This window comes from Ustilago hordei (assembly GCF_900519145.1).
Source record: "Ustilago hordei strain Uho2 genome assembly, contig: UHO2_contig_04, whole genome shotgun sequence".
In the NCBI taxonomy this organism is placed as follows: Eukaryota; Fungi; Basidiomycota; class Ustilaginomycetes; order Ustilaginales; family Ustilaginaceae; genus Ustilago; species Ustilago hordei.
Genome location: NW_024545261.1, coordinates 1,131,196 through 1,158,154, shown reverse-complemented (window position 1 = coordinate 1,158,154; position 26,959 = coordinate 1,131,196). Strand labels below are relative to the sequence as shown.

General features: G+C 51.7%; 7 protein-coding genes across 7 annotated transcripts; 5 read left to right on the top strand and 2 right to left on the bottom strand.

The window, feature by feature from the left end:
• Positions 1–793: 793 nt before the first annotated feature.
• On the bottom strand, positions 794–2,485 carry UHO2_02733 (uncharacterized protein; the record flags this gene model as incomplete). The annotated part of the gene is made up of 1 exon (XM_041555521.1): positions 794–2,485. One exon carries the CDS (start codon positions 2,483–2,485, stop codon positions 794–796), a length of 1,692 nt encoding a protein of 563 aa, XP_041411455.1.
• A 744-nt stretch (positions 2,486–3,229) lies between these two features.
• Positions 3,230–7,795, top strand: UHO2_02732 (putative LYS2 - L-aminoadipate-semialdehyde dehydrogenase, large subunit; the record flags this gene model as incomplete). Its single annotated transcript, XM_041555520.1, has 1 exon — positions 3,230–7,795. One exon carries the CDS (start codon positions 3,230–3,232, stop codon positions 7,793–7,795), a length of 4,566 nt encoding a protein of 1,521 aa, XP_041411454.1.
• A 4,405-nt stretch (positions 7,796–12,200) lies between these two features.
• UHO2_02731 (uncharacterized protein) lies at positions 12,201–14,306 on the top strand (the record flags this gene model as incomplete). Its single annotated transcript, XM_041555519.1, has 1 exon — positions 12,201–14,306. The coding sequence occupies one exon, from the start codon at positions 12,201–12,203 to the stop codon at positions 14,304–14,306; it is 2,106 nt and encodes a 701-aa protein (XP_041411453.1).
• A 3,971-nt stretch (positions 14,307–18,277) lies between these two features.
• Positions 18,278–18,748, top strand: UHO2_02730 (uncharacterized protein; the record flags this gene model as incomplete). Its single annotated transcript, XM_041555518.1, has 1 exon — positions 18,278–18,748. The coding sequence occupies one exon, from the start codon at positions 18,278–18,280 to the stop codon at positions 18,746–18,748; it is 471 nt and encodes a 156-aa protein (XP_041411452.1).
• Positions 18,749–20,109: 1,361 nt separating this feature from the next.
• On the bottom strand, positions 20,110–21,635 carry UHO2_02729 (uncharacterized protein; the record flags this gene model as incomplete). The annotated part of the gene is made up of 4 exons (XM_041555517.1): positions 20,110–20,393; positions 20,483–20,851; positions 21,228–21,321; positions 21,447–21,635. 4 exons carry the CDS (start codon positions 21,633–21,635, stop codon positions 20,110–20,112), a joined length of 936 nt encoding a protein of 311 aa, XP_041411451.1.
• Positions 21,636–21,721: 86 nt separating this feature from the next.
• UHO2_02728 (uncharacterized protein) lies at positions 21,722–24,676 on the top strand (the record flags this gene model as incomplete). Its single annotated transcript, XM_041555516.1, has 1 exon — positions 21,722–24,676. One exon carries the CDS (start codon positions 21,722–21,724, stop codon positions 24,674–24,676), a length of 2,955 nt encoding a protein of 984 aa, XP_041411450.1.
• A 737-nt stretch (positions 24,677–25,413) lies between these two features.
• Positions 25,414–26,850, top strand: UHO2_02727 (uncharacterized protein; the record flags this gene model as incomplete). The annotated part of the gene is made up of 1 exon (XM_041555515.1): positions 25,414–26,850. The coding sequence occupies one exon, from the start codon at positions 25,414–25,416 to the stop codon at positions 26,848–26,850; it is 1,437 nt and encodes a 478-aa protein (XP_041411449.1).
• Positions 26,851–26,959: the final 109 nt, after the last annotated feature.

The window sequence follows — 26,959 nt, the reverse complement described above, 5'->3', positions numbered from 1 at the left end:
TGCTGTTCGACTCAGCTTAAGTAGCCTTTGATTGAAGTGGGTTTCGGTGGGGAAATCTCGGGTCGACCTCCAGCACGATGTCGCTGTTTTGATGAGACACAATTGCTCCGCCCTTCATTTGTTACAGGCAGGAGTGCAACACATGACAACCCAGCCTGTGGGCGTTGTGAATCGGTCCGTAGGGCCAGCAAGTGATGCAAAGGCAACAAGTGAAGACGATGACCTGCATTACCACAGATAAAATCGGGTGGTCTAGCAATGTGGCGATTGTTTTCTGCCGACCGTTCGACCTCGTGTCGCCCTAGAAAGATCCCCACGGACTGGCTGCACTGTACCAGCTAAATTACATGAGGTGCTCACATGAGGGATGCTGGCAGAGAATGGGCAGTCTCATTCGTTTCATACAGGCGGTATGCTCTTCCCTTTTTGTTAGCTTGCCGATCCTGAACCGACACGAACCACACTCGCCGCAGTCTGAGAAAGTATCGATCGAAGGTCCAGTGAGGTGGGCACCTTCATTTCGTTGCGTTTGAGTTGGTGTCAATTTGATCATCGGCGGAATTCGGTCAACGCCAGGTTGGTGGGTTTAAAAAGCAGTGCGTGAGCACCTTCAACGGTGACCGCTGGAAGGCAGCCCGTTGAGACGGTCACAACAATACGAAGCAGTGCGACACAGGGATGCAAGTGGCGATGTAGCAGTCCATTGCAGGGACGCTAGCGGGAGAGAAGGTTGTATGAGCGAGTCAAAGTGGACGGCACTAGTGAATCACAACTTGAGCTGCGACGACAGAGATCATGAGGTGGGCTGAAACGAAGTGCAGGAATCCCAAGCTTCATGAGCTCTGTCTTTCAACTCTTTCACCTTGCGGTCCTTTGCCTTGCGATACATACCGTATCGATTGACCACCTCGATCACCCACTTGTTCTTGGTAACATTGATCTGGCTCGTGTCGAGACCACGTTCCTGCAAACGTCGGATAAACTCTTCAAAGTGCTGAGATGACGAGCGGTAGTGTCCGCTCCATGGGTAGATCGAGACAATGACGCCTTCCTTGACCTTAAGTACACCAGCGACAGTGACCAGAGACCCAGCTAGGAGTGAAGAATGCTGGAAGCGACCACGCTGCTTAATGCCGATGTACATGTTGTACGACAAGTCGGTCACAAAGATCCAAGTATCTGCCTTACGTCTGCGAATGAGAGCATCTGGACGTAACTCGTTTCCTTCATCTTTGTGATCTGTATCCGAGTGGCCTCGGACAATTTGCTGACGCTTTGAGGTTGGATAAAGGCCGAGTTTGTGTTTGAGAAGATACTTGGGGCCGAGATTGGCCTTCTCAAGGAGCTTTTCTCTGCGGCTCTGTTGCTTCTCTTCCGGATCTGTGACTGGCTTGGAGCCATGCGTGAACGTGTGACTGCTTGATGCAGAAGTGACTTGAGGATCTTGTTTCTCCTTGTGAGGTGACAGCTCATGATCGAATGACGCGACCGCTGCCGAAGAGCTGGAGTCAGAAGTGAAACTGTAAGACGAGTCTGTTGATGTGCTCCTGCGGTACTTGATCTTGTCGTCACGGACGACATCAGATACCCCGCCTGTCGCAATCGCATCTTGCCACTCCTGGGACTGCCGTAAAGCGATACCGCGTCCCTTTCCAAGATCGCCATGGTCATATTTGGAGGTGTTGACGAGCTCACCGGTGCGACACCAACGTAAGCGGCCCTTGCCTAGATGAGGCTTGAGATGTGATCGCAGTTGGTCGAAGCGCCGTACTGGTGGTACACCGCCTTCATTGTCGATGAAAGTGAGGTAGTTGCGCCTTTCGTCTGCTGTCAGATATCTGATGCGTTCTTCCTCGAGCTTCGACCTTGGGCATTCTTCCAGGCTGAGTTCTCTGCCATCTCCTTCGTCGAGCCATTGCAGGAAGTTTTGCCGTGTGTCAGCTTTCAAATTCCAGTATCGATGGTAGTGCTTGAGATTGCTTCCGTAGCGATGCTTGGGATCGAGCATCTCCAGCCAGTTCTGATCCTCCATTCGTTTGGTCAAAACCTTCGACTCTTTGAGGAACTCCTCCTTCTCCGCCTCGTTCTTGAATGAGAATGGCAACTTGTCGAGGAAACTTGAACCTAGAAGTTGCTGTGTTATGGAGTTGACCGTCGCTGGCGGCGAAGTTGGAGGTGAGTTTGTCACCTTTGTTCGGTTCGCTGCCTCTCCTCGGACAGCAGGCGCCGGTGCAGAATCCTGCTTGCCGAGCTGCTCCGCCATGAAGCCGGCCCTATGCCAGCGTGAAGCTGCATCATTTTTTTCTCCGCGACGTTGTTCGTCGAGAGTCTTCTCGAGTTTTGTGGTGCGTACAACCGAGCGGATGCGGTCGGCAGCATCAATACGTGCAAAGTCTTCGGATTCTGATCGTGTAATGTCTTTCTTGTCCGCCGGCGGATTTGGCGGCGCCGGCCCGACTGTTGAGGTCGATGGTGGTGAGTACATTATGATTCAGTAATATACAGAGCCAGAGCTTTGAGTATGACTGAGCGTGATGGTATTAGGCAAGACGAGGGCTAGAGTTGCTGAACTAGAAGCAGTTTGAGAAGGCACACGAATGCCCTTCCTCCTCGTTGCACGCTCTTGACCGGAGAACGTTAGCAGCGGTCCTGACCAATCGATTACTCCTTGCTGTGCGTTGGGGTTGAATAGTCGGAAAGAAGTGAAGATGATGCGACTATCGCTGGAACGGGAACGACAACAAGAAAGCAGCGGGAGAAAGTACTGGGTACAGTATATATGTTAGCGGCTTCGCTAAGAGAGTTGTTAGAGCTGTCAATTCGGACCGTTTGTTTCAGCCCTCAGACCACGTGGTTTGGCAGCTGCCTGACCAACATGTGGAGAAGGAAAATACCAAAATTGTTAGATTCTTGGAAAAGCGCTATCTTGTGCTGAGTCATGCTTAAGTAAAATTGGAAGGATGGAGAGCACAGATGAAAGTTGACTTTTTTTTTTTTTTTTTTTTTTTTTTTTTTTTTTTTTTTTTGGTCACTCTGTGACTCGCCTTCTTCTTGAAATGGAGAGGGACGAGCGTCGGCGAAATGCCGAAGTCACAGGTTGAGTTGCAGAATAGAGTCGGGCAGAGAGAAGCAAGAAGATATTCAAGTTGAAGCTTGCCTCTCGCCCTTCATCTTCACTACCACAATCCTCAGACCTGACTCTCAGATCAGCTTTGAGTCGAAACAAACCATGTCCACAACAGCAAATCTACATGCGTGTCTGGATCGATGGTCAGCGAGGCTGACGTCATTGCCCAGCATCGCCCTGCCCACCGACTACCCTAGACCAGCCACATCACAACTCGTTCAAGCCCTTGCTTCGTCCACGCTATCATCGGCGACAAGGAAGGACCTTGTTCGTCTCGCCCTTCATCATGAGCTCGATCTGCATCCTGCGGAAAATACTCAGGAAGACGACGATGACAACTCCAGCCCAACACCTTTCCACCTTCTGCTTGCCGCTTTCTGCGTGCTCCTCCATCGATACACGGGCGACAACGACCTCGTCATTGGCTCCTCGAACCCATACACAGGCGAGTCTATGATCCTTAGGATCCCCATCGAACCCAACGACCCATTCTGGCAGATTGTTCGACGCATTCAGCAAGTCGAGAAGGAGGCTGCTGCTGATGCTGTTCCCTACGACGAGATCGTCAAGCGTGTTGAAGCGGAACGTGCAGAGCGTGAAGGTCCTTTGCCAGAAGGCGTTCAGAGCGCTCCCATCTTCCGAGTCCGCTTCTTCGACGAAACAGGAGGCAAGGCCCGCAACTTCATGCAATCCACCTCGCTCACCACAGATCTCACCGTATTCCTGACCAAGCCGGGTGCAACACCTGGCCAAGACTCTGCAAGCCAGTCAACACCTATAGAATCAGCTACACCTTCGTCTAGTGCCAACGCTACCCATACATTCCGAGACTCACTTGTGCCCAATATCGCCGTTCACCTCTCTTACAACTCGCTCATCTTCTCTTCGCAGCGCATGCAGCTGGTTCTTGCTCAGCTTTCGCAGCTCATCTCAGTCGCTGCAGCCAACCCTGCCTCGCCAGTGGGCAGCTTGCCTATCCGAACACCGCAGGAGAACGCGTTCCTCCCCGATCCCACCAAGGACCTGGAATGGTGCGGCTTCAGGGGTGCCATCACTCAGATCTTCGAACACAACGCACGGGCTCACCCTGACCGAAGATGCATCGTCGAATCACTGTCGGACGACTCCGGCTCTCCTGCCGAGCCAGCTGCACCAGCTAGCCGTGTTCGCGAGATCACATACGGACAGCTCGACCGTGCTTCTAATGTCGTCGCTCACCACTTGTTGCAAGCAGGTGTCCAGCGTGAAGAAGTTGTCACCACCTACGCTCACCGTGGCGTCGACCTTGTTGTAGCTGTTCTTGGTACTCTCAAGGCAGGAGCCACCTTCAGCGTCATCGACCCTGCTTATCCACCTTCGCGACAGAACATCTACCTGCAAGTCGCCAAGCCCCGTGCCTTGATTGTCCTCGCCAAGGCTGGTACGCTCCAGCCAACCGTTCGCAAGTGCATTCAGGATGAGCTTGAGCTTCGAACCGAGATCCCAGCTCTCGAGCTGCTTGACGATGGATCCCTTCGTGGTGGTGCCGTATCGCAGGGTGCAGCTGACATTTTAGAGAAGCAGCAGTCTCTGGCTGGCGAGAGCACCAGCGTCATTCTCGGTCCAGACAGCGTCGGCACACTCTCCTTCACTTCTGGATCGACTGGTATTCCTAAGGGTGTCAAGGGTCGACACTTCTCGCTCACCCACTTCTTCCCATGGATGGGCGAGCGATTCGGTCTCGGTGCACACGAACGATTCACCATGCTGTCAGGCATTGCACACGACCCTATCCAGCGAGATATCTTCACGCCATTGTTCTTCGGTGCCGAGCTCCACATCCCTACCTCCGAGGACATTGGTACTCCTGGCCGTCTTGCTGAGTGGATGGCAGCCAGCAAAGCCACTGTCACCCATTTGACACCAGCCATGGGTCAGTTGCTCAGTGCCCAAGCTATTGCTTTGATCCCCTCGCTTCGCAACGCTTTCTTTGTCGGTGATGTGCTCACCAAGCGTGATTGCACCCGTCTTCAAGCCCTTGCTGCCAACGTATGCATCATCAACATGTACGGCACCACCGAGACGCAGCGTGCCGTCAGTTACTTTGCCATCCCTCCTGTCAGCACCTCAAGCACCTTCTTGCAGACCCAGAAGGACATCATGCCAGCTGGTCAGGGTATGATCAACGTCCAGCTCCTCGTCGTCAACCGCAACGAGCGTACTGCCACTTGTGCTGTTGGTGAGGTAGGCGAAATCTACGTACGAAGTGGTGGTCTCGCCGAAGGCTATCTCGGCCCTCCCGAGGTGACAGCAGAGAAGTTCATGCCCAACTTCCTCGCCCCCAACCTCTGCTTCCCCGACACTATCAAAGACAAGCCTGAGGGTCAGTTCTGGAAGGGCGTCCGTGACCGCATGTACAAGACCGGTGACTTGGGTCGATACTTGCCTGACGGTACTGTCGAGTGCACTGGTCGTGCCGATGACCAAATCAAGATTCGTGGCTTCCGTATCGAGCTCGGTGAGATCGACACTCACCTGTCTCGTCACCCTCACGTCCGCGAGAACGTCACCTTGGTGCGTCGAGACAAGGACGAGGAGAAGGTTTTGGTGTCGTACTTTGTCCCCGGACCTGGCGCTGCCGAGTTTGAGGAGCAGCTGACCGAAGACGACGAGGCTGTCACTGCTACTGCCTCCGCTGCAGGGGGAAAAGCTGCTCGTGATGCCATGCTTGTTAAGGGTATGCGACGTTACCGCAACCTGATCAAGGACATCCGCGATCACCTGAAGAGAAAGCTCCCCGCCTACTCGATTCCCACCCTCTTCGTGCCGCTCAACAAGATGCCGCTCAACCCGAACGGCAAGATCGACAAACCCGCTCTTCCTTTCCCCGACACAGCTATGGTTGCTGCGGCTGGTTCAAGCAGTTCAGCTACCAAGGGTAGCAAAGACAGCGGCGCTGCTCTGACCTCTGCTACACCGACCGAACGATCCGTCGTCGAGCTCTGGTCGCGACTCCTGCCTAACGCCCCTTCTCCGATACCATTGGACGAAAGCTTCTTCGATCTTGGTGGACACTCGATCCTAGCCACGCGACTGGTGTTCGAGATGCGAAAGCAGTTCGTCATCAACGTGCCACTCGGCGTTGTCTTTGATGCTCCCACTGTGCGTGGTCTAGCCAAGGCTGTCGACCAGCTTCGACAGGCTGATCTTGGCCTCGGTGCTACTCAGGCCAACGCAACATCGTCCAACACCAAGCAGAGCGAGGAGACTAACCTCGACGAGAACTACGGAGCAGACGTGGCTACCCTCACACCCAGCTTACCTGAATCGTTTGCTGGTGACAAGGTGCGCAGCGCCAGCGAGGGCCCTCGAACCGTCTTGGTCACTGGTGTCACTGGGTTCCTCGGCGCCTTCATTCTGTACGACTTGCTCACCAAACGTTCGTCGAGCATCGCCAAGGTGTACGCCCACGTGCGAGCCAAGGACGAAGCTACCGCGCTGCAGCGTCTGCGCGAAGGATGCAAAGGTAGAGGTATTTGGGATGACAAGTGGGTGAGCGAGGGCAAGCTCGAGGTTGTTCTCGGTGACTTGGCTGCTCCTCAGCGTCTCGGCATGTCTGAGCAGGTGTATGCCAAGCTAGCTGACGAGGTCGATGACATCTTGCACAACGGTGCTCTCGTCCACTGGGTCTACCCGTACAGCAAGCTGCGAGCTGCCAACGTGGGCTCAACGATTTGCGCCATCAAGCTCTGCAACGCCGGCAAGAAGGCCAAGACCTTCACCTTTGTTTCGAGTACTTCGGCTCTCGACACGGACCACTACGTTCGTCTGTCAGACTCGATAGTGCACGGCCAAGACCCTGCTCAGACCGGATCGTCTGCTCAGCTGCACGGTGTTCCCGAGACCGACGACATCGAGGCGAACGCCAAGGGCCTCACCACTGGTTACGGTCAGTCCAAGTGGGTCGCTGAGAAGCTTATCATGATCACTGCTTCTCGCGGCCTCAAGGCTTCGATCGTCCGACCTGGTTACGTTGTCGGTGACTCCAAGACCGCTGTCACCAACACCGACGACTTCCTTTGGCGTCTGGTCAAGGGTTCGATCCAGCTTGGTCTCATCCCTGACATGCACAACTCGATCAACATGGTTCCCGTCGACCACGTTGCTCGCATCGCCACCTTGGCATGCCTCAACAACGCTAAGGAGCTCGAGACGATCAACAAGACGCCTGGCACCAACGCCAAGGTGTTCCACGTGACCAACCACCCCAGCATCCGCTTCAACGACATGCTCGGTCAGCTCAGTCGATACGGCTGGAAGGTCGAACAGACCGAATACGTGCACTGGCGAGCGAGACTCGAGGAGCACGTTCTCAGCAGCGGATCAGACTCTGTCGAGGACAATGCACTCTTCCCTCTGCTTCACTTTGTTCTAGATGACTTGCCGACATCGACCAAGTCGCCTGAGCTGGACGATCGCCATACACAGGCGATCTTGGATGCGGCATCGGAGGGTCAGGCGCAAAATACCGTCATGGGTGTCGGCCGCTCGCTTGTGGGCTTGTACTTCGCTTGGCTGCTGGCTGTTGGCTTCTTGCCACCTCCTTCATCGAGTGATGCCGAACCTTTGCCCAAGTTGGCCAACATCGGCGCTGAGATGAAGGCTATCGGACGTGGTTCCGCCAACTAGAAAACACAAAGTTTTCAAACAGATGAGATCATAGACTTTTCTTTATGCAATTCAATATAAGAGACCAGGTTGCGAAGCGTGACTGAGAAGCTCGTGTCTCCTGTTCGCATCCGGACGGGTGTCCCGAGAGCAACATTCAATTGGTCGGGCCTTGCGAAGCCAGAGTCGTGTGGCGTGAGAGCTTCGATGTCGCTATCATACTTTGAGCCACTACGTGTCACAGGGCCTGCGCAGAAGACCGTAGACACACATTGGATGCGCAGTGCGCACGAAATGTGAAATCGGTGGAGTCATGGGTTTCTGACCGGTTTCACTGAAATCGTTCAGAACGAGCCCATACGACAGATTTCACAAGTCGCTTTGCGAAAAGAGGTCATTGATGCATCGAGAGTCATGCGACCTCATAGGATCGAAGGGACGGTTATAAGAGGCTTGTCGCCATCACTGGTGGCGAGGAAGACATATGGAAGGAGGCAATATGCTGTCATAGGACCGGATGCGCAGAAGAACTGGTCCCGCATGAGAAGCGCAAGAATCGCGGGATCGGGCGAGTAGTGGGTTCCGACAGAGTTCGTCGGGATCGGTATGATCGAGATCTTACGACAGAGTTTGTCAGGATCGGTAGAATCAAGACCTTACGACTGAGAAAAAGTGGATCGCACGGGTCCCGATGACTGGCGATCGGTGAGAGTCGGAGTACGATTGTGCTGCTGAGCAGTCGCAAGATGATGTTGTGAATCGATGATATTGCAGAAGGTAGCGAGGCTTAGCGACGATGAGAGTGATATCTCGTCTGACCACAAACATCCCGGCCGAGAGGCCAAGATGAGCATGACATGACGAGAGTGAGCTCTCTTCGCGGCCACGAACATCCCAGCCGAGAGGCCAGGATGAGCGTGACGCAATACATCGCCCCCTCCCAACAGATGGTTTATATGTACATGGGAAGGTTGTTAGAGGCAGACAGATAGGAAGTGCTAGATTGAGACCGAACAGGAAGGTGCCACATGACATGAGACGAGGGCTTCAAGGAAAGCTATGAAAGTTGGTTGTGGTCAGGAAGGTTGTGTTGAGCTGACAGGCATGAGAGAGTGTTGGCATTGGAATGTTGCCTGCCAGGCTTGTGAACAAATTCCATCAAGTCGAGGAAGGGCATCAAGTAGGCCTGAAACCATTCAATGCAAGGGGTGGACTGGTGCAAGCTCGGTGAGTTGCCTCAAAGGACTGCACCAAGGGGAGCATGTTCAGTTATGACTGTGATTTTGCTCACACCCTTGAGAAAGTGTTGGAGGTGGTTGTCACAGGGTCAGCATATGAAGTGTGCACCAAATTGATCTGCAGCAATCATCAGGAATTGACAATCTAATTGGGTTGGTAGCACATATGATTTGTGAGATCAACTGAACTCTGGGATCCTGGTTAATCTCACAAGGATCAATTGAAATCAGCCTGATCAGCATGTCTCAGCAAGTCAGCCATCATGAGCAAGCATCAGGAGATTCAGGAAGGAGGATACTGGCATTAGAAGGAGAAGCATATGGGAGATAACCACATGCAGGAGCAGGGACCAAGCTCAGCATCATGCAGATGGTTACCACTCAAGGGGTATGTGCATACAGCCACATAGGACCAAGCACAGGGGCAACCACATGATCAAGGGGCTTGGCAACAGGGCCTGACATGTGGTTAAGGGATTTGTCATGGGCCTGGATGCTCAAGAAGCAGGAGGGTCACTGGTTCATATGGACGGAGCACAGGTATCGAAGACCTAGTCGATACCAGTAGAGAGCATGGTCGTAGTGCAGTCTCCATGAAGACCATGGACTCCTATGGATTCACATGCAAAGGAGCACTGAGCCCATATGCGAGGAGGACCAGGCACAGCCACGAGGAGGACCAAGCTCAAAGAGCAGGCGCAGCCATGAGGAGGACCAAGCTCAGATGGTTACCACTCAGGGGCTCGAGAGACAGGAAGTCGACACAGGTCATGAGGAGGAGGAGCAGTGTCGAAGGAGTCGACACAGGTCATGAGGAGGAGGAGCAGTGTCGAAGGAGTCGACACAGGTCATGAGGAGGAGGAGCAGTGTCGAAGGAGTCGACACCACTCAAGAGGCACAGGGGTGCCAAGCAGGAGAGGCCCCTGAGCAGTACTCGATGAAGAAGGTACTCTCTGGAGAGAGAGCAGGAGCAGCATCGCTGGCAATGCTGTGAAGAGGTATATAACCATGCTTTCTCATCATCATAGGTCGAGTGGATCCCCATCCACTCTACTCACCATAACTAGTTATCACTTCAGCATAAGTATACATTAGTTTCAGTCAGCATAGCAGCAATCTATCAAGGTTGCTCCTCATCGTAGTGTGTGTGTTGTATCACCACTACCTGACGTCCGAAGGCGCCCATAGCAGGTTAGCGGTCCGGATATAGATAGAACCGAAGGCAGTAGTCCACTGCGGTCCGGGGATCACTTCAAGCATCAAGTCAACACACTGGACACTCGTGTTGACGCCACCAACCTTATCACCAACACCATCAACCTCATTATCACCGACATCACCAATCTCATCACTAACACCATCAACCTCATCATCATCAACACTCACACCAGACCTTGGTGTCATCATAACATTGATATTGATCGTGCCGAGCTACCCCTGAACGGAGTGTCCACAGAGGTCAGCCGAAACCTACGATAGTATATACAACAAATGCCACCTGCTGTCACTGCACAACTTGATAGTCACCGAGTATCTCGAGACAATAGCTGTCGCACAGTTTGATAGTCACCGAGTATCTCGACAGACCGACCTGGGTTTCAGGCGCGAGACCCCTGACATTAGAGTGGATCGTTCAAGCAGCTCCTCACAATCACCATGACAGACCCAGACCTCAACAATAAGCTCGATAGACTACTCACTCTATTGGAAGCTCAGCTAGAGCTTACTAGGCAGGGTCATCGAGAGGAACGACTACAACGAGCTCAGCTGGGTAGGGAGGAGACAATGGACCTCCCTCACTCGGAAGACCAAGCAGGAGGAGGAGATGAGTCTATGATAGGAGACCCACATACTCCTACTCCGGCTCCACGACCAAGACGATCAGTCTCATTCAACCTGGATGAGCAGGAGGACATCAACTATGAGAAGTATGCTTCACCTACTGGGCCAAGATATGTCAAGACTAAGCTGGACCCCTACAGCAGGACTAGGACGGACCCTTACCCCCTGGACCACGAGGAGGATACCAGCATCATGGCAGAGCTTAACCGGTCAAAGCCCATCGCCACCCCCTTTCCAAAGTTCAATCCCCGAGACATGGAGATCTTCATTCTAGAAGCCAAAGCATGGTTTAAGTTCAACCAGGTGTATGAGCAGTCTAGGATGATCAATCACATGGGTGCTCAACTGGAAGGGACAGCAAGAGAGTGGTGGACCTCCAAGCTCCGTATTGATAGAGCTAGAGAAGGAAGGTTGTTCAATGATTGGCACTACTTCACAGAGCGACTGTCAGAGCAGTTCAACCCACGCAATGCTAGGATGGAGGCATACAACAAGCTGTTGGCTCTCAGACTCACAAGTGATGCTCCTGGTGCTGCCACACGTCATGTAGAGCGGTTCAGAGACTTGGAAGGACAGGTCAACCTAGATGACAATGAGCTAGTGATTGATCTCTTCAGAGGTAGTCTCACTCGTAGCATACAGGAGAAGTTCGAGAGGAATCCACCTGGGAAGAGATGGGAGTGGTATCGAGAGGTCGAGGAGATCGATCGACAGAGGATGCTACTACAGCAGTCCTCGGCTAGACACTCACTTCCAAATGCCACGTCACCTCCACTAAGAACTGGGTCTCGGCCAAATCAAAGTTCAATCCCCATCCGACAACCCACTCAACCTTATCCAGCTCGATCACCATCACAAGCAACTACACAAGCAACTATACAAAACCTAAACCGACCCCTTCCTCATCATCCCACCCAACCCTCGAAGCAAGGAAGCCCTGCTCCATCAGGTATCAACACCTGTCATGTATGCAAGGGTATCGGCCATTGGGCCAGAGACTGCCCCAGCAGGAGGGTAAACCCTCTTAGCTCTCGACCCATGGGACCAAAGGTTATGGTCACCACAGCAGACCCCTTCGAGGAGGCCACCGACTCAGGAGATGGCCACACAGGCAGCACTGAGATGGGTGACCCCGAGGCCATGGACCTCAGCTCATACCAGCAACCCATGGACCCCGATCACGAGGAGGAGCACGATGATGATGACGACGAGGGAAACGTCAGTGGGGTGATGCACTGATGGCATGCATTGCTCTACAAACCTCCTCGCCATCACTCTGTATATATCAAGATTGTCAAGTATGTTTCTCTACCAGTGGAGGCAAAGCAGTACTGGAGCTCTCTGGAATGGTTCAAGACCATCCTGCTCGGATACTAGCTGATACCGGTGCTGGTTTGTCCATAGTCTCAGATTCTTTCATTAGTAAGTACCAAATACCCACAAAACCCATAAAAACAAGATCGATCCATGGTGTCACCGGGCACCAACTCTCCATCAATAGTTCTGCGAGCATGCAGGTATCTATTGGTACACACAATCTGGGTGTGGTCGAAGCTTCAGTGGCCGACACTGCAGACTATGACCTCATCCTGGGGTTCACTGAGCTACGGAGGCTCAAACCCACCATACAATGGGATACGGGCCAGCTGGAGTTCAAGACTCAGGAGCAGGACCGACCCCCTAGGAGACCCCCTGAAGCAGCAAGAGCAGGGGACCTAACCATGAGGAGACCAACCCTTCATGGTAACGAGTTTGTCTCAGCAGAGCGCATACTACGAGCAGCTCTGGAAGATGGACCCATAGGGTTCATGCTGTTAGAGGAGCCACCATCATCACTCCCGGCCTTTGGTTTTGTACCTACAGGCGCAGACAAAGGAGTCGAGATGGAGGTGGAGGTAGATAAGGTGGTGACGGCTGCAGACATACCAAAGCCATACCAACACCTGCAAGATGTGTTTGATGAGGTGGAAGCAGACAAGCTGCCCCATCATACCGAGCATGATCTCCACCTCGAGTTGATAGAAGGAGGGAAGCCACCTCAAGGGCCCCTATACCTTAAGGGACCCAAGGAGATGTCCGAGTTGAGGAGATACTTGGATGAGAACCTCGAGAAGGGGTTCATAAGACCATCGAAGAGCCCGGCACGATCACCAGTGCTCTTCGTACCAAAGAAGGATGGAGGTCTCAGACTCTGTGTGGACTACAGAGGTCTCAACGAGATCACTGTCAAGAACAGGGCACCATTGCCCCTCATCGAGGAGCAGCTGTTCTTACTCAGGAAGGCAAGGATCTATACCAAGCTGGACCTTAGAGCAGCATACAACCTCATCCGGATTGCTAAAGGAGATGAATGGAAGACAGCTTTTGGCACTCAGTTGGGACTCTATGAGTACCTAGTGATGCCCTTTGGCCTAGCCAATGCTCCGGCTCACTTCCAGTCATTCATCAATGACATCTTCCGAGACATCATTGGAGTATATGTAGTGGTATACTTAGATGACTTCCTGATCTTCAGTGACACTGAAGAGGTACATGTGAAGCATGTCACCGAGGTCCTCACTCGCTTAAGGAGCAACAGGCTCTTTGCTAAGCTGTCGAAGTGTGAGTTCCACACCAAGACAGTCGAGTTCCTGGGGTACATCATCAAGCCAACGGGCATAGAGATGGACCCAGAAAAGGTGCGCACTGTCAAGGAGTGGCCAATGCCAGAGTCAATCCATGACATCCAGAGGTTCCTGGGTTTTGCCAACTTCTATCGAAGGTTCATAGCCCACTTTGCTCGCATAGCCAAGCCCTTGACAGCACTGGTAAAGCCTATAGAACGGTTCAAGAAGTTCGAGCTACCAGAGGAGGCCCAACAGGCCTTCCACAAGCTCATCCAGGCCTTCACATCAGCAGGAGTGCTTCAGCACTTCGACTACCACCTTCCAACAAGGTTGGAGACTGATGCAAGTGACTTTGCTATAGCAGGAGTGCTCAAGCAGGAGCATGAAGGACGATGGCATCCAGTGGCCTTCTACTCTAGGAAGATGTCTTCTGCCGAGAAAAACTATGAGATCCATGATAAGGAGCTCCTAGCTGTGGTCGCCTGCCTCACTCAGTGGCGACACATGCTAGCTGGACTACCGAACCAACTGGTCATCCTCACTGACCATGAAGCCCTCAAGTACTTCAAGTCACAGAGACGCATCACAGGTCGACAGGCTCGATGGGCCATACTACTAGCAGACTTCGACTTCATATTGCAGTATCGACCAGGAGACAAAGGTGGTGAACCCGATGCTCTCACCAGAAGGACAGACATGCAACCAGCTGGTGAGGAGCAGGATCACAATGTGAGGCAACTACTGCCTCCTCGAGTGTTCAAGGAGACAGCAGACCATGACTCGCTCCTAGTGGCCCCCATGATCTCGATGGAGTCCATAGGAGCAGCATCGCTGGCGACGCTGTGAAGAGGTATATAACCATACTCTCTCATCATCAAAGGTCAAGTGGATCCTCATCCACTCTACACACATCATAACTAGTTATCACTTCAGCATAAGTATATATTAGTTTCAGTCAGCATAGCAGCAATCTATCAAGGTTGCTCCTCATCATAGTGTGTGTGTTGTATCACCACTACCTGATGTCCGAAGGCAACCCATAGCAGGTCAGCAGTCCAGATATAGATAGAACTGAAGGCAGTAGTCCACTGCAGTCCAGGGATCACTTCAAGCATCAAGTCAACACACTGGACACTCGTGTTGATGCCACCAACCTTATCACCAACACCATCAACCTCATTACTGTCAGGGGTCTCGCGCCTGAAACCCAGGTCGGTCTGTCGAGATACTCGGTGACTATTAAACTGTGTGACAGCTATTGTCTCGGTATCGGTGACTATCAAGTTGTGCAGTGACAGCAGGTGGCGTTCGTTGTATATACTATCGTAGGTTTCGGCTGACCTCTGTGGACACTCCGTTCAGGGGTAGCTCGGCACGATCAATATCAATGTTATGATGACACCAAGGTCTGGTGTGGGTGTTGATGATGATGAGGTTGATGGTGTTGGTGATGAGATTGGTGATGTCGATGATAATGAGGTTGATGGTGTTGATGGTAAGGTTGGTGGCGTCGATGATAATGAGGTTGATGGTGTTGGTGATAAGGTTGGTGGCGTCAACACGAGTGTCCAGTGTGTTGACTTGATGCTTGAAGTGATCCCTGGACCGCAGTGGACTACTGCCTTCGGTTCTATCTATATCCGGACCGCTAACCTGCTATGGGCGCCTTCGGACGTCAGGTAGTGGTGATACAACACACACACTACGATGAGGAGCAACCTTGATAGATTGCTGCTATGCTGACTGAAACTAATGTATACTTATGCTGAAGTGATAACTAGTTATGGTGAGTAGAGTGGATGGGGATCCACTCGACCTATGATGATGAGAAAGCATGGTTATATACCTCTTCACAGCATCGCCAGCGATGCTGCTCCTGCTCTCTCTCTCCAGAGAGTACTTTCTTCATTGAGTACTGCTCAGGGGCCTCTCCTGCTTGGCACCCCTGTTCCTCTTGAGTGGTGTCGACTCCTTCGACACTGCTCCTCCTCCTCATGACCTGTGTCGACTCCTTCGACACTGCTCCTCCTCCTCATGACCTGTGTCGACTCCTTCGACACTGCTCCTCCTCCTCTTGACCTGTGTCGACTTCCTGTCTCTCGAGCCCCTGAGTGGTAACCATCTGCATGCTCCTTGAGCTTGGTCCTCTTCGTGGCTGTGCCTGCTCCTTGAGCTTGGTCCTCCTCGTGGCTGTGCCTGCTCCTTGAGCTTGGTCCTCCTTGTGGCTGTGCCTGGTCCTCCTCGCATGTGGCTCGGTTCTCCTTTGCATGTGAATCCATAGGAGTCCGTGGTCTCCATGGAGACTGCACTACGACCATGCTCTCTACTGGTATCGACTAGGTCTTCGATACCTGTGCTCCTTCCATATGAACCCATGACCCTCCTGCTTCTTGAGCATCCAGGCCCATGACAATTACCATCAACACTCACCAACCTTATCACCAACACCATCAACCTCATCATCATCAACACTCACACCAGACCTTGGTGTCATCATAACCTATGCATTGATATTGATCATGCCAAGCTACCCCTGAATGGAGTGTCCCCAGAGGTCAGCTGAAACCTATGACAGTATATACAATGAATGCCACCTGCTGTCATCACACAACTTGATAGTCGCCGAGCAACTAGCTCATTGAGACTGATACCAAGACAATAGCTGTCACACAGTTTGATAGTCACCAAGTATCTCGACAGATCGACCTGGGTTTCAGGCGCGAGACCCCTGACACTCCTGACCTGGTGGACCCTTCTATTGTTCACCTCCTGACCTTGCAGACACTTCTATTGTGCATTCCCTATCCTATGTGCTATCATCCCCCCATGTGGTAACCTTGCTGTGTGCTCCTATGTTTGGGCCTCCCCCTATGTATGTCCTAGCCCCTTATTGCAGTTCACATGGTTAAGCCAATTGAACTAGCTTGTTACAATTGTTTTTACTGAAAACAATTGTAACTCCATAGTACTATTGTTTTCACTTTTTGTGTGCAAGTTGTGCATCCATGCATGTCCAGAATCTTCTGCGCAGACCCTGTGACACTCTGTATGTGTTCTGTCCTGTCCTCACTCCTGCTCCTTGTGGTTAAGGACGACCAGTGCAAGTTTATCATTGACAGGGGTCGCTCCCACTTCATCTGGGTGGTGGGGCACATCCTCCTATGTCTTGCCCCTTGTAGTTCTGCACTCTCTTCAGATGATGATGCCAACCCTCCTATGCCAAGCTCATCATCGTATAGGGGTCTCTCCCACCTCATCTGAGTGGCAAGTCCTCCCCTTGCATATCCCTCCTTGTGATGTTGGTGGGAGTGGCACCCTTTATTTGGTTTCGTCAAGTTCTGTCATAACATCTCAATCCTACTGATCCCAACAGACACTGTCATACAATCTTGATCCTACCAATCACAACAAACTCTGTCATAAGGCCTTGATCCTACTGACCCCAACGAATTCTGTTGGAACCCACTATTCACCCAATCCCATTATTCTTGTGCATGGCCTTTTCTCAAGCCAGTCTAGTTCTTCTGCACATCCAGTCCTATGACCCAGGTGTCATCATACTAAACATTTGGTATAGTCATATCATCACTCAATTCAAGCATTCAAGAACTCTGAATGTGCTGCACTACCTCTGAACGGAGCATTCACAGCAGTCAGTCAAAATTCATCAGAATACAGTCACTCGATGTAATTCACCAAGATCGGTTGGAACAAGCTCACTTGATACATCTGCTGCATGTGACTTGGCGTGCGCATCTGAGCACAGGCCACAAGTGTCACAACCTACTCAGTCAGATGCTTTGTTTTGCTCCGCTGTCGCAAACCGACTCAACCACTCATTTTGTACAGTCACATCCAAAATTGCCCAGCATCTAATTAATTTGATATGGTGTTCTCAAGTCCTTTTCATGATGATGACCAGTACTCTTTGTTCTCTTTGACAACACCCACTTTGTGTGGTATGGTTGCAAAGCTTGGATAGCATGCTATCAGAATATGTGAGAGAAAAAGGGTGGTCCCACCAAAGAATATGCTGGAATTTAGGTTGGTGCTCTTTGAAGCCCCTCCTCCTCCTCAATTAATTCTGTACCTTGTGTAACTTATCACTTTGCACAGAATTGAGCTAATAGACCATGCTTGAAACTTCATATGATTGTAGTATGATATAAACAAAGATGTTTTGGGGTGCTTTGACAAGCTTAGGACATCATATGGCAATACTGCTGTCAACATAGCAAGGAGGGCAAAAAATCGATATGGGGAGGACTAAACACACCACCACTCACCTATTACAGGTCAAAGAGCTGCTCCAAGCAGGTTTCTCAACAAGGGAGATAGCAACTAAACTGTCTATCAACAAATCTAGCATTGCTGAACTGGCAAAATGGGTACCAGAGAGTGAATATGTGAAAAGGACCCCTGGGAGGCCCCTCCTCCTCTCCTCATGCCAACAGGCATTACTCACCAGAGGAATTAGCAAGAATTCTTATACTTTGGCTACTGAAGCTTCAGCCTACTGGCTATGACACTATCAACTTTGTTTGTCCAGACAAACCATTACATGTGTGCTGAAGCAAGCTGGACTTAAGTTTAGGGCAAAAAGGAGAAAACCCTTGCTCACAGATAAACATAGGAAGGCAAGGAGGGTGTTTGCCAAGGAGTATAGACATTGGACTGTTGAACAATGGAAGAATGTCATCTGGAGTGATGAATGCAAGGTTCAACACATTGGAAAGGGCTTGGAAAAGTGATACTGGTCCAGGGATGTCAACTATGATATATATATACCTACACTGCAGGGGGGTGGCCACAGCATCATGATTTGGGGGTGTATGACCTGGGCAGGCCTAGGTCTAATGGTCTATATAGATGACAAACTGAATTCAGAGCATTACATTGAGTTGCTGGAGGAAGCAGTGCCTGGTAGCATCTTGAAGTGGAAGAATATACAGAGAATTCCACCAAGGGATAAATTGATCTTTCAGCAAGACAATGCCTGCCCTCACACTGCCAAAGTCACCAAGGAGTACCTGGAGGAGGTCAAAATCAATGTATTGCCCTGGCCTGCAATGTCTCCAGACCTGAATCCTATAGAACATGTGTGGCAGCAGCTGAAAAAGCAGCTATATCAGCAAAGATATACTATCAACAATAAAGCTCAACTCATTGCAGCTATCAACAGGTTTTGGGCAACTTTTCTGAAGGAATCAGTCCAGGCACACATAAAGTCAATGCCCAGGAGGTTACAGGCTGTAAGGGTTGCAAAAGGGGGTCATACAAAATACTAAAGTATAGTATATAGTAATTTAGGAGGAGCTTTACACTCAAAAAAAAAGTTGTGGCATTTTCACTGCACACAAATGTGGTCCAATCACAACAAAACTTATATGTACTTGTAGCTCTCAATCTCAGCTTTCCAACAATATGTCACAAGCTACACTTCATTGAGGATACCAGCTCTTGAGAAGTGAAGTTGATGTGTGGTGATGAGCATTTAATTATCCTAAAAGATGCTGGGCAATTTTGGACATGACTGTATATATAAGCTCCATTTCACTCCTCGCTCTCTCTCTCCCACCACCATCTCCTCTTCTCGCAAGAGTCACACAACACCGACCTTGCTAAAACCCTTCTTTTTCCCACCCGATTCCCTCCCTTACGTTCCGCCTGTATGACCCACTCTTCTCTGCGCTCAATCGGCCCCCTTACAGTGGGCTGGGAGCCTTTGAGCCAGCGAGCCACCTCGCTGACCCGCAATCTAACAGGACCTCCATATTGTCTTCTGCATCAACCGACTGATCTCATTTACGGCCGTGTGAGCCAGGCTGGGATCGCTGAAATCTGCCAGATCAAGCTCTTCCAGCAGATTTCGGATTTCAGGTGTGCTATCGTTGACAGCAGCATTGGGATGCCAGCAAAGGCATCAATGGATCATCGAAATCTTCCCAGAGAGAGGTGCTAGAAGCCTCTCTCGGCTGTTGATCTTGCAAGCCACACTGGGCCATCAGATGTGATATCTTAAGCAAGTAAGTGCATGCTGTCCTTCAGTTTGTCCACTTGTGGCCAAGGCTGTGTTGGCTTGTTGAATGCTCTTGGGTGATGAGGTGGTGAGAGAAGCAAGCAAACAGGCTGATACTGTGACAGAATCTTGTGTTTTTGGACCCCTATCTTTTTTCAAAAAGTGTTGGACTCAGTCACAGTGTCATGTGGCTCCTATGTGTGGGAACTGGCACCACACTTGTGACTCTTTTCATGATGTGTTGAGTGCAACACCAACCTTAACAAAGTGCAGCCTGGAGGCAAGCACAAAGGAAGAGAAGGTGATGGAGAAGAAGGAAGAGAGAAGAGCAAGCAGGACAGGTTAAGGCATTGTGACGAAATGGAGTGACACGCGTTGGTCCCCTTCGCTCACGATTGAAAAGTGCGCATGTATCCATACGTACGATAAGTAATGAGAAGATTCGCCATGCCTTTTTAAAGCGCTGGCACCTTTTGTTTGACCCGCTTATTACCATTTCGTTCCGCCGCAGCCACTTTCTGTGCGCTATGCTCGCTTGCTCTGCTGTGAAGAGAGATGAGACATCTTGCATCGATCTTGCGTAGTGTGGTGAAACCAGCACCTCGAACAACTAAAGCGTTGGCACGCTCTTCACGCTGATGCTAACAAATCGTCGAGCCAGTCACAGAACCTAGTCATTCCTTCACGTAGGAAAGAGACGGTGAAGGTGCCATTCTCGACACAGATCCGCATGAGCTCAGCAGGATCACGGCCAATCTCGCTGAAATCGATACCATGACCGATGATCCAATCCCCAAACTCGGCATGGGTTGCGATTCTCGCTCGATGACCATCTGCTTGCAAGCCCTTTGCGAGTGCGATATACGGTTGGACATCACCTCTCGACCCAATGGTCGAGAGGTGAAGGTAAGGGGCTGAGTCGGAGCAAACGACAACAAACCAGATCATGTGCGAAAGGCTGCTCGATTTACCAAGCTCAGAGCCCTTCTGCAAGATCATCGACGAGTCAGCTGAAGAAGCCAGTCTTCCACAAAGCCTTCGCGATCGGCTTCGAAGAAGGTACTTCCGACAAGGCTGAGCATCTGCATCAAGCCTTGTGGCTCGGCATGAAAGGCGACATCAGTTGGAGCTGGTTCGATTGGATCGAGTTCCGGCTCATCTGACGCTGAAGTTGCAAGCTGCAGCGGACTTGCTGAAGTCCCAGACTGAGCTGTAGGGTTTGACGAGCTGGCAGTGAACATCTTGGTGGTCACCTCTAGCACTGGTCGTCCGAGTTCTCTGGAGCCAGATAAGGACGATGTTGTCGAAAAGTTGCGGGGTGAGGAAGGGTCAAGCCTTGGTGATGTAGGGAATGGTGATGTGCCATAGGAATCTAGTGTTTGTGCAGGCTGGCGATCTGCCCATAGTCTTCCGTCCCTGAACCCATGCTCCTCCTCCTCCTCCTTTGCATAGCCTTCGAGTTCCGACTGCCGGTCATTGGTCCCTGATCGTCTTTTTCACAGCGGAGGCTTCAAGAAGTTGCAGACTATTCCACCACTCGGCGTCCACAACTACCATTTTTGTTCTTGCTGCCAAGCTTGCTCCGTAGCTTCTCAGGGTCGGACCCTACCTCATCGTCCTTCTTGACCGTAGATCCACTAACACCAGTAACCTCAGCAATCTAGATCGCCGTCGCCAGGCTGGCTGCGACCTTCAACTCAACATACACGACCTGCGCTTCTCTCACGGTTCTCAACTGCGCCTGATACCCATCTGATCGCCCAACTCGAATCGACGGTTCGCGCCAACGCTACTTTGCAGTGGAGCTAGCGCTTTGGCCTGATCTAACCACGAACGCCATTGCTGCGGACACAGACGACTGTTCTGTCATCGGTGCGCAACTTTCACATTGGCTCTCACACTCCCTCCATCTCATCGTTGCTGGCTGTTTGATCCAACTACCGTCGAAGTCAGGCAACAGAACGTACACATGGTTGACCGGAACTTGCGAACGCTGGTTCAAGCTTGCTGTCGCGCTTTACCTCATAGATATATCCGCTTGTCGCGCTGGCGTTGAGTCTGCGCAATGCACTCTTCACGAGATGGGACTCGATCGCAGCACGGAGGCAAGGTCCACGACCCTGCTCGTTCTGAACAAAAGCACACCTCTTCGGCATCCTTCGTATCCACTCTCAGTAATGCGCTTAATATCTCGACACCGACGTCAGCTCGAAAAGCAACTCTCACACCGACTGCTCAATCAATGCCGACAAGAAGTACGCACGCTGCATGTTCCTCACATCAGGCAACTCCCACCAGACCCGATGCGCTGCGAACGCCGGTTCGAGCACCTGACGCTCCTCGTATTTTGACTCTGACAGGGCACGAGGCGTCCCAGTGGCCTACTACACCATTCTCACCGTGGATCTTGCCATCTGATGTGGATCAATTGGAGCATGCTAGCTATGCTTCGGCATCGACGTCGGCAGGTCAGTGCGCATCTACATCCCGGCTCCCGGAGCAAGATCAAGGTTGGTTGATGTCTGGACCGTCACCTCGCAAATCCTTCAACATCTTTGCGAGCCGGTCAAAAACGATCGCTGCGGCACCAACGGCATCTTTGAGAGACGTGTCCACTGGCGAGCCGGCGACACACCCTACACAAATATATCTGCCTGGCTCTTTCTCCCCGAATTCACTGGCGATTCCACACCAACAAAGTGTCGACACATCTGCAGGACCATTCCATGCATACCGCGAACAGCCGTCCAGCGATCCGCGCATCGGTATCTACGAGGTCGAAAGGGGGTCATCGGATGTCTCGACCAGTCAGGCAGTTTGCAGCCCGACTTCAGCTGCAGCATGGTCACCAACACAATTCTCGTCGGCCTATCCGTCCGGCTTCAGTGATGGCTCCTTTATGAGTGCCATGCAGGAACAGGACACACCTAGCATGTCGACCCACTTGCTGCCGAGCCAACATCTTACTGAACAGCTGTCTCGAAGCCTTCTGGCTCAAACAGCTGAAGTGAGGCATATGTCTGCTTCTGCGCAACCGTTCATCTTCAGCATGCCACGACGAGTTGATCGATCTGATGTCCCTGTTCAAGCACACCCGATCCGGATCCGCAGCTCTATGGGCCTCAGTAGCGGACATTCTGTCGGATCTGGTGCCATGGGTCATGTGCCAGCCTCGACTGCCCCTTCACATGGCCAGTCTTCATTTCAGTTGCAGCCTGCTCCTAGGATCATTGCTTGCAGCAGCAGCGCTATACTTGCAAAGCCTGGCAGATTCGAGAAGGCAAGCTGTCAAAGAAAAACGCCTGGCGATATGTATAGCGCAGATGTTGGATTGAGACATGAAAGCAACCATCAGGCATCTGATGCTTCGGCCAGGGATGGGAGAGAGATCGCAGGTCTTGGCTTACAGCTGGACACAGAGCCTGCCGAATCGATGGCACTCGGATTCGCCAACGCTCCTTATCAATCATTGATGTCGGTCGACGAGATGGGACGCTGGATCCTAAACTCAGAAGGACAAGCGGTCGGACTTTCCGAACAATCATCATCTTTCACGAATGACAGCAGAGGTGGACGGGTGACATGGCAGGGGAAAGATACCTGGAACACATCTCTTGGCGCAACAACAGAAGCGAGCTTCACGTCACACAGCAGTACTCCGACGTGGGACACCTCTTTGAATGACATGACAAGTCCGCCTTCCGCCAGTGCCGACAGTCAGTTCGTGCCCACCTCTGCCTCTTCCATCGGCATCAGCTACAGTCAGAATCGGCCACCAAGCAAGCCGAATGAACGCCCGTCGGAAAGTTCCGATGCGCAATCGCCTTCGGTGATGACCCCTGAAGTGGCTATGCACGACTTCAGCGAGTTCGGACAATCCGTCTCGATTGAGCAAATGGCAGACGAGCGGTGGCGAACCTGGCCAAGGAATCGAGACAGTGTCTTGCTGCGAGAGCGTACTTCGAACCCGATCATGCCTACCAGTCCAGGACTTACACTTCAGCCACAAGCAGATGAACGTGCTTCTTTTGACTCTCTATCTGTCTCTGCATCATCGACACGATCACGACTGATGGCGGAGCCATACAACAAGAACATGAGATCTGCACGTCCAAGCAGTAGCGACAGCACAAGCAGCCGTAGCTTTATAGGCAACGCTGCTGCTCTCGATACTCAGCAATCTACAGGGACTACGGGTCCGACTAGGCCCAGATCTCACATTGCCACTGGATCGCTACGCATGTCGAGCACAACGAGATCTGGTTCCAGCGGCGGTGGTGCAGGCTCAGATGGGCCCTCAGCCCCAACCGAACGTATCTCAGGTACTGCACTTGCGCTTCGTCGAGCTAGAGGTGTGTCGCAAGGGGAGCCACCACCTTCGAGCAGCAGTGCTGCGATGAAGTTGACAAGGTCAAGTGACGCTATCATACCACCCGGATCCTCTGCTTCTTCTTCTTCTTCAGCCAAGTTTAGGCACAGTGTGTCTCTGCAGAGAACAGCTCTCAGTAGCGATGGGCTCTCGCAAGCGGTGCAACGACCACAATCTCTCCTTGAGACATCGCCGGACAGACTTGGTAGCCTCTTTGCCAAGCCACAGGGCAAGGTTGGCTTCAACGAAGTTTCAGTTGCGCTGGATACGTTGCGCATGTTCTTGAAGCAGAAGGAGCAGGGACAGAAAGTGGACGAAAACTCTGACGCGAACAACACCACTACGCTGCCATCGCCCGTAGAGCGCGACCAAGGAAGCTCTCCCAATAAATCATGCCGGAGTTTGCGCAGGACCAAAGGTCTTTCACCACCCCGAGGTGCTTTCTCGTCAGTCGACGAATCCGGCACCCTGCAAACTTCGTCCTCTCCATCCAACATCTCCTCTCCGCCAAGCGATAGGCCGGGTGCAATCTCTGCCCATGGTCGAAGCCAAAGCTTAGGAGGCGGCATGATCGGATCCTCACAACCCACCCACAATCAGCCAACGAACAGTAGACAGGACGATAGGCTTGCTGTGCTCGAAGACCTCTCAGAACGCGTCATTAAGCTCAAAGCTGAGACAGAACGTCAAAAGGAACAGCATGCAGCAGCGAGCATGCCTCCACCACCTACTCGACCTGCTTCGATGCAACATCACCGTTCGCAAAGCAACATGACACGCCGCGAAATGCATGAAGAGTATCTTCGCAAGCGTTCCAATGGGTCCTGAACCAAGAATACCAAGCATCGTTCAGGTGCATATCTAAACTCGAATCGATCTCGCCCTTCAACACACTTCTTTGACCCATTGCATCTCCTTGAACTACTTTTCTCGTCGTCTTTGTTCATTTTAGATACCATACCCGGCAACACTCGGGCACGCAATTCACATCATCATTTCTTGATTTCTCAAGCTGATGTCGTCCCTTGCTCTCTTGCTTTCATGAGGACGAGTGAGGGCTTTAAAAGGACGCTTTAGTTGGGAAGAGGCAGGGGAGCCAGTGCTTCAAGGCGACGCGGCGGCTAATCGGATTAAACCGATAAGCAGTGCGTTTCTGCGATAAGAGCCTGTCTTGAAGCATTCCTTCTGTGACACTGACTTTGCAATTCGCGCTGCTTACGTGTTCTGTATCAATGCTCACCAGTGCAGATCTAGAAAGATGGCCCAAGGGATCAGTTCAAGTTGGTACAAAACATATTCGCCTCTGAACTACAACAAGGAGAGGCAACGCCCAACTACGAGCTGTTGCAAAAGGGAAAAGGTGGAGTTGACTTGGACCCTGAACTCGGATCGTCAGAAACGCGCCGTTGATGCAGGGTGTGTATGCGCAGCGCTTTCACCGCACGAGCCATCCGATTCCCCGCAATCCGCCTTGACCCCTCTCCTCACTCCTTCACACCTTCCCTCAACCTCTCCTCCTCACGTATTTCCCCACTACCGTCATTCACCATAAAGCATCTCTCAAGATGTCCAAGCCCTATCCCAATCCAGCCGTTGGCATCTCTCCAGAAGTAGCATACCTTCGCACCCTCCCCTCGGTCCGTTCACGTTGCACAACCATCTTCGACCACGTCGCCACCACTGGTGAAGGCGAATACTTCACCTACAACACTAACGCTGAAGACGCCGTTGCAGACTACTGCATCAAGATCATACAACGTGATTTCGGTACCAACTATGCCGCCATCCCACCTCATGGAAGATGGAGACATTTTGACGTTGGAGGAATACCTCGGATTACGACGTTGTTGAGTGAGTGGGCTGGTGTTAAGCCTTCTTCTCACTCCAACTCTGCTGCTTCAGCTGGAGCGGTAACTTCAGCTCCGGTAGTAGACAGAATCGAAGCAGCCAGAAGACTAGTAGACCTATTCATGGTCTCTGTCCTCCTAGACGCTGGAGCAGGCACCGCATGGAAGTATGAAGAGAAGAAAACCGGTCTCACTTACTCCCGTTCCGAAGGACTAGCCGTAGCAAGTCTGGAAATGTTTCTTTCCGGTCGTTTTTCTTCTAATCCTGATGCTGAGGGCTCGGATCGCCACGTAGTCACAGCAGGCGGACTAAAGAATCTATCGCCAGACATGTTGGCTATCGATCTGCAAGTTCATCCACACTCAAACCCGATGACTGGACTCGAAGGCAGAACAAACCTCCTCATTCGGCTTGGAGAAGCACTTGAATTGGACACAAACGGCTTCTTCGTTGGTCCTGATCCTGATGCTCCACCTGGCGAGAGACGACCAGGATTTTTGGTCGACTATTTAGCAAGACATCCAGGTGTGGAAAAGATGATCCAGGTTGTAGAAGTTCCCATTCCGGCGTTATGGGAAGTATTGATGTACGGTCTTGCACCCATCTGGCCCGCAAGTAGGAGCAAGATAGATGGTGTCGCAATGGGCGATGTTTGGCCTAACTCCATCCTAGCTAAGCTCAACAAGGTCGAGTTGGGGAATGAGAAGAGTTTAGTCCCGTTTCATAAGTTGACTCAGTGGTTGAACTATTCGTTGTTGGAAGCGATGGAAAAGACTCTCGGATGGAGATTTGTTCGGGGTGAAGACGCAACTGGTTTGCCCGAATACAGGAATGGAGGGCTGTTTGTCGATTTAGGTGTGCTGACACCCAAAGCTTCTTTACTTGAGGCGAGTCAGACAAAAGCGGGAGCAGTGCCCAGCTTGCCTGCTGAACATGCAGCGATAGTCGAATGGCGCGCGCTTACAGTGATCTTGTTAGATAGACAAGCGCAGAAGATTAGACAGAAGTTAGGGTTGAGAGAGGAGCAGTTGGATCTGAAACAGCTTTTGGAGGCTGCGACTTGGAAGGCAGGTAGGGAAATCGCGAGCGAGAAGAGGGGGAAGACTGGGGGCGGGCCTCCGATCAATGTTCTTTCCGACGGCACAGTGTTCTAGCCACACTATGCAATCGTTTGCACCATCCACTTCCAGCTTCGATTCATGTTCGCATCCTTCACCCAAACCCTAATGTCAAACCAAGCACAGCATCACACATTTCCTAAGT